This window comes from Juglans regia, chromosome 15 (genome assembly GCF_001411555.2).
Source record: "Juglans regia cultivar Chandler chromosome 15, Walnut 2.0, whole genome shotgun sequence".
NCBI classification, from domain to species: Eukaryota; Viridiplantae; Streptophyta; class Magnoliopsida; order Fagales; family Juglandaceae; genus Juglans; species Juglans regia.
Genome location: NC_049915.1, coordinates 17,280,868 through 17,288,359, shown reverse-complemented (window position 1 = coordinate 17,288,359; position 7,492 = coordinate 17,280,868). Strand labels below are relative to the sequence as shown.

At 36.8% G+C, this 7,492-nt stretch overlaps 1 protein-coding gene across 1 annotated transcript; it reads right to left on the bottom strand.

Moving 5' to 3' along the window:
* Positions 1-6,130: 6,130 nt before the first annotated feature.
* On the bottom strand, positions 6,131-7,492 carry LOC108993059 (putative UPF0481 protein At3g02645). The gene is made up of 3 exons (XM_035685816.1): positions 7,200-7,492; positions 6,354-7,084; positions 6,131-6,272 (listed from the first exon to the last, which is right to left on the bottom strand). Exons 1-3 carry the CDS (start codon positions 7,490-7,492, stop codon positions 6,139-6,141), a joined length of 1,158 nt encoding a protein of 385 aa, XP_035541709.1. The 3' UTR covers positions 6,131-6,138.

Here is a 7,492-nt window from a genome sequence, read left to right as displayed (position 1 = left end):
CTATCAATGTTTCTTTCTTTTCTATTTTTTTCCTGAAATTATATAGTCCCATTACTATGCAATTAAATCTCATATTCAATTTTATAACTAAAAAAAAGCTAAGAAACTATTATATAACATGAATTACGCACATTGTGCAGCTAGCAGCTATCCAGATAATTATAAATTATTTTTCATTAAATATATTTCCCTTAGATAATTATAAATTTAATACTACAAGAAGCCAGGCCCCCGGCCCTCACCCCCTTGGCTTTGTCCATGCAGCCTAAATTATAATTAAGATGCAAAAAAGCCTAATCTTGGTGATATTCTAGATTAGAATACAATCTTAATTAGAATTTAATGCCATTAACTTTAAACAACAAAAAGTAATTAATATATATCACAAAGTAGTGAAGTTTATGTTAAAAATTGTAAAAATCTTGAGTGTCTATATATATCACTGCTGAGGGGAGGGAGTTATATCGGATCACCTGGTAACGAAGTTATACTCTCAGCTTTGTGTGCCACTGATGAAGAAGATCAGGTGGCTGTTGATCACCCCGGAAACTTAGCAGCAATGGTTCGTGGGGGAGTGTATAAACCTAGCAATGAAATGCTAATCTGAAGTGGCCTCTCTCTCTCTCTCTATATGTATATATATATATATATATAGAGAGAGAGAGAGAGAGAGAGAGAGATAGAGGGAGGGAGGGAGAGAGAGAGAGAGAAAGGTTGAACGACAATCACAAAGTTGGACTTTAAGTGCATTGTGAACAGCCCTTCAATGCTTAATTCCCTCGTTTGTTTTTTTCCCAAACATTAGTAAATTCTGGTTGACGGAGATATCTATGTTCATAACCACCAACCCCTAATAGCTTCTTTTAATAAGAATTGTTGTGCCTACCTGCAGGCCTTAAAAGCAGGACCTAATTTTGCTTTATTATTTGAAATCCTATGCTGAAGAAATTCCAACGCAGGGCTAACATTACCAAGGAATAAGAGGCTAAAATATCATATGGATAAGAAATGGCTAAAATACCACAATTTCACAGCCTCAGAAGAGACAACATATTACATCTATTAGTGATAACTGATAACCTAAAAGCTATTTCCATCCTATTTCTCCGTGATCCAGTAATTTTAAGTACAGAGGTTTCTTGCTAAGGCACCAAAGTGGGGCTCACTTCTTATACAGAGGCAGCATATATTCTCCAAATTCAAATGTTCATCTTCGAAAAATCAAATCTATACTCAATGAACCAGACATAAGTTTAGTCATCTGTAAAAGCATTCAACAACATGAGCCTCCAAAGTCAGAAGTTTAGAGTTCAAGGAAACACTAGCAACCGGAAGAAGAACAAACCGAGTCATCCAACTCCATCACCCCTCACCTGCCCATGTTCCCTCAAGTGGAAAGATTTTCAAGCATCCTTTTGTCACGCAGACAAATATCATCAAGTTAAAAGACTTGCCGTTCACAATATATCAAACAATGAGGATTATCAGTACTCAATCGCTGGACTCATAATAGCCCCATGGCAGCTGGTCTCTTGAATACCTTTAAGATGGTCAGAGAAGACTTGGCAAAAAATGTATGGGACAATCAACTAAGCTGATAAGCATGCACAATACAGACGCACAATACCACCCTTTAAGGAATGAGAGCCAATAATTCAGATTTTGTGCCAGCAACATTCCACAAGATCTTCTCTGACCTTTTATGTTAATTTGAAAAGCACCATTCCGTGCAATTATGAAAATTAATGTATCTCATTTCTTAGTGACAACCTTTACGACATACCAAGATGAAATTAAAAATATTGGTTCAGAATGCGTCTTACTGAACAGTCTTCCAGTCAGAAAGTTGTAAAATTAGGATGCAGAAAAACCAAGTTCTTGCTTAAAAACACCACCTGTGATGCCCAGACTCCCACGTACGGAAACACGGGAATCGTGACGTCGGGATGATGAGAACACGGGTCACACATCCCAACGATAAGTGCTCAAGGGTGTGCAACATGCAAAAAGTGCACAACAAAAGTCGCAGCGGTTATATTAAAAGCTAGCCAACTAAGTACCAAAATTTTAAACACAAACCTACCAAAATAAAAGTAGTACATAAAAGAGTTATACAGTTATCCCGAAATATAATACAAAGGGCAAAATGTATAAAAAGTAGAAAAATAAATTTCGTTACACAAGAGCAACCCCAGATCACTCCTCTAGTGGAGCCAAAGCCTAAGGCTCGTCGTCCTCATCTATATCAAAATCTGCAATACCATAAAACGGTATCGCAGGTAAGTAATAATTCAAACAACACACGAAATAAAAAATGCATTAATGCAACCAACAAACATATATACATGATGAAACATAAATGTGACTCCAAAACCTCATTTTCTCCGAAAATGATTATTTTCCAACGCACGCCAAAAATCTCATTTGACCCAAAACACGCCATGAATAAAATCTGCCATTTTCCCAGAAAATGACTCAACATAATTATTTATCAGACACTGTAGGCGGGAATGATAGGCGGGACTCTACCACCATTACTTCTTACCACCATCCCTACCGCATGCACCGTAGGCAGGAATCACAGGCGGGACTATACTACCATCCTTACCGCATGCTTCGTAGGCGGGAATCACATGTTGGACTATACCACCATCCCTGCTTACCATCATCCCCACAGTTCCTTTTTACGCAAGAGGTACCTATCAGAGCACTGTAGGCGGGAATCACAGACATGACTGTACCACCATCCCTGCTTACCACCATCCTTACTGCATGTACTGTAGGCGAGAATTATATGCGGGACTCATAGACGGGACTATATCACCATCCCTGCTTACCACCATCCCTACTGAGTACATCGTAGGTGAGAATCACAGGCGAGACTACACCACGACCACTACAGTCTCTTTTCCTTTCTCTCAAACCTATCAATCCAATCATTTCAAACATACTCAAAATCATCTCTCACATAAAAATCCAGTTTTTCAAATATACACATGAACATGTATGCGATTGTGCGAAAATCCAGTTTTTATTTAGAAACATGAACATGCGTGTAAATGCATTGTATATGACACAATACAAAGATTCAATAGCCAACAAAACCCAACATAATCCAATCACACAACAACTCTATCCTCCAATCCAACCGACTCTCTTACTCCTAGGACTCAGTTTGGCATAACTAATCAGTTCATAGTAAAAGTGAGTTAGTGTAAAAATACATTTAAATCTCAAAAGTTCTTTGGGAAAAATACTTACAGTGCTATAATATAATTTTTGAAGGATCATGAAGATGCTAGGAGTGGCAGCATAGCAATGAAACAGTGTATTTTGGACTATGGCCGTGGGTATAAAAAACCCAATTTTTGAATGGAGACAAACGAAGACTTCAGATTACTTGGGAAGGGCTTAGGGGTGTTGGTGAAACTAATGGTCGTGGTGGTTGGCCGTGGGTGGCGGCGTGGATGGCGGTTGGAGGCTAAAGTACCCAAATCAAAAAATGAGTTAGAGGGGCTTCAAGGGTGGCAGATTGGGGCTGATGATGGGTGGGTTAGGTAGCTGGAGGACGCCAGTGTTGTGGTGAAAAGGTGGTGGCCAATGGCAGCTTGACGACGGTGCTGGAATGAAAGAGGGCCGCGGCTTGAAGCCGTGCGTGGGGGAGATTGGCGGCAAGGGAGGAGCTGAAAATGGATGAGTGAGGTTGCCGGTCGGAGGGGAAGAGAATGTGAGGGGAGATGACAGCAACGGGCAGTGCACGGCGGCGCTAGGGGTGGATGAAGAAAACGAAAGGGAATCGGAGGAGAAGGTCATGCGCCGGAGGAGGAAGCAGAGGAAAATAAGAAGAAAAAGAAAGAGAAGAAGGAAAAGAAAAAGAGGGAAAAAGAAAAAAGTGAGGAAAAGAAATGAGGTACAATTCTCACAACTTGGGTTATAAAAATGATTCAACAAAAAAATTTTCAAAACAGTAAGTTGAATAAAATAATTTAAATGCAGTAATTAGCTAAAATAAAATAAAAATAAAAATCCAACAACATAATAATTTTAAAGTCGAATATTAAACCAATTTAATGTAAAGAGCAATTTAAATAATGAACAAACACATTAAATTAACAGTTAAAAATTTTAAAATAATACCACGTAAATCATCTAAAATTTAAAACAAGAAAACCCATAATTCTTATTAATTAAATAATTTACTTACTTAAATTACATGTAAATACAGGTATCACACCATATGTCCCTCAACAGCTCTATACAGCCATCTTCCTCAAGAAACGAGCGTATAAAGTTTCTATCTCCCAATACCTGATGTGACAATCATAATTTGATTTTACCCAACACATCTTAAACAAACAGCCACACTCTTCACTCCATTCTTAAGAGAGGGCGAAGGGCCATATGAGATTTTGAGTTAGAGTTAATTTGCATACTTCAACTGAAAATCATAAATTAAAAGGAACTAAGAGGAGAGTTTCACGGTGAGAAAAAAGCGGAGGAACAGCACCGGGCATTTAGAAAAATTCAAGAGCTCCCATCCCCTCAGAACTTGACATTCAAGACCTTCCATCCCCAACCCCAAACCGGGCTTAAAATCTCTTGTATAACTCCTGGAAAGTGGAAAGAAGGTTTTTCCCTACACCCCCCGTTCCCCATGTTCTCTTTATGTGAACTTGTGGGGAATGGATTGACTAACTATCTGCTTTGTTCCCCCTTTATTATTACTATTATCATTTTTCTCATTATATTGTATAGGAGGATGGATTTATTGAAAAAGATAGTGCCCGGGAGGGTCATGCATGCAAGATGCTAATTTTGATCAAGGAAGGCAATATTTTACAAAGTCAGATATAGGTAAACATGCTTAATGCAAACGTTTGAAAGCTAAAGTTTATGAATCAAATATTTAAAACATTAAGACTGGCCACTGATCAAGAAAAAGTGTAAATAAATAGGAAAAATGAGGTTGTAAATTTACCAAATAACTTATAAAAAGAGACCAAGATATTTTATTACCACTTATGAGATGTAAAAAAAAAAAAAAAAAAAGAGAATATGAGATTTTATTAATGACAAAAAATAGGTGTAATTATAAAAAAATGATTAAAAAACTAAAAGAAACCTAGACAACTAAGTACTAAATGAGATTTTTGAAAATGTTTTGGAGGGGGTGAATTAGGATATCTTTAAAAAACCATATACTAAACCATATATTTGAAAAATTTTAGAGGGGTACTGAATTATCTTTATATTAAGATATCTTTAAAAAAATCATATATTAATTCATATTTTTAAAAATTTTTGGGGGTAGGTCCGCCCCTGCCAACAAGCACGACTGATTCACTCTCTTTATTTTAATTGTCACACTCACGCTAACTCTTTTTAGGCCTCGTTTTGATCAAGATAAATCTAGGCTTTTCTAGATGAATAATGATACACTCATAATATTTTGTACAATATATTGTATAACAATATGTTAAACGAGGGATATTTTTATAAAATCATCTTATAAAAGTAAGATGATTTTACAAAATTATCTCTCATTTAATACATTGTTATATAATATATTGTACAATATGTTGTAAGTAAATCATTTTCCTTTCTAGATTAGGCCTTTTTGGATGATTGTGACTTGATGTAGAACTTTCTAAGGAGAGAATAGTGTTGCCGCCTTTAACAACACTTTCGTCCAGTAACTTTTTTCCCATTCGAAAAGCCTTTGAACGAGTTTGGTGGATTTCGTCGTAAAAGATAATTTTGAGACGAAATTACAATTTTCATCCCAAAAAAGGTTTTTTGGTGTTTGTAGAGCCTATGTTCGCATAAATAATGAATTGGCTCATCCGTGCGTGAGACCAATAAAGAATTAAAATATGATTTTTCAATTTAATAAGCATATATATATATATATATATTTTTTTTTTTTTCCATTTAGAAAGAGGCCAGAAATGATATCGTATTGACTTTGAGGGACATTCATAAAGCTTTCCAACTTGTAGGTTGAATGCATCCCACAACCAACTTAATTACAAACTTCCATGAATTAAGAAAAAACTAGCGATCAATGAAAGATATTATAACAATGCAACGCAGGCAATCCATTAATATGTACTCTTATTACACAAGCAGCATTTCACTCTACTTGAATGTCGAAATGACAGTACAAACAGTTTGTATGAGAGTGAAAATCAACAAGATAATAGCACCAATGGTAACAGCACCCATCCAAGGTGTGCGAAAATAATCATGTTTCAAGCTACTCTTCAGAATTACTTACCAATGTTTTCTATGGAAATCCACCAATTGTCTACAGAGACCATAATAATCATCATTGACATCCCTCAACGAGATACCTGTGCACAAATTGCCGGCGAAAGGTGGTCTAATATTGTTGGTGCCCATTTCATTCACAAGGATCCCCTGTTGAATAAGTAAATCCACATCTTTGCCTGTATTGATAAGGAAATCTAACATTATAAAATAATCAGTAACATATCTTTCAAATTGATAGACACATTGCTCCAAGGCGATGAGGTTCCGAGCATAAATCTCCGTGTCATGGCGTAATGTAAATCTTGGGATTTCCAGCACTCCCTCGTTAAATTTTAGGTCAATTATGGATCTGCTTGAACTTGGCTTAAACTTCAATCCTGCCTCAGCCAGTTGGGAGGCACAGTAAATTTCGTTAACTGCTTTCCCACTTCTTGCTGGGAGCATTTGGTGACAAGGCAAGTAAAAGTATCTCAACAAATCAACAAAGTGCATTACTTCTTCTGAATCTATCTCATCATGACGTATGTTTTGAACGTTCTGATTTTCAAAGAAGTTAAAGGTAAGCTCGAGGAAGCTAGATGGGTATATTGAAGGAGACTGATCGAGTGGAAGCAGTTCATATAATTTCTCGATTATAAAGAAAGGAAGTTGATTCTCAAGTAATATCAAGTCAGATTCTATCCTAGAAAGCAGCGCCCATGGCTCTGCTTCTATAGAGTCGTCATCTCCCAAAAATTCTTCTGACCAAGCTCTCAAGAAAAACTCAATGATAAAGGTCGCATCCACCAAGATAATTTGCCTCAAATTATCACTATCAAATGAAATGGCCTCTGCATAACATCCACGTACCCGTTCTTCCGAATCTTGTATGATGCTTGCTAACATCTCATCCCTGTTGATCTTGGTACGTAATTCTTTCCATGAACCTCCTGAAATATCTCAGTTTATAAATTTCCATGGATTGTAATTTTTGCGAGCGGTAGTGAAAAGGCCCTATTGAAATAACTTGAGGTGTGTAAACTTCTTTGTTCAATTCCCTAAGCGAATGAGGAACCCTGTAAATACTCAAAATAGTTTGATGTGATGGGCGATTAAGAGCTATGCTTTCAGCATGCTCGATTTTCTCTACTAACCATGTTGGCCCCTTATGCTCATTAATATTTGTTACAGCATTAATTGTTTCTTCTGGTATGACCATAGCTGCTGATTCCTCGGCCAT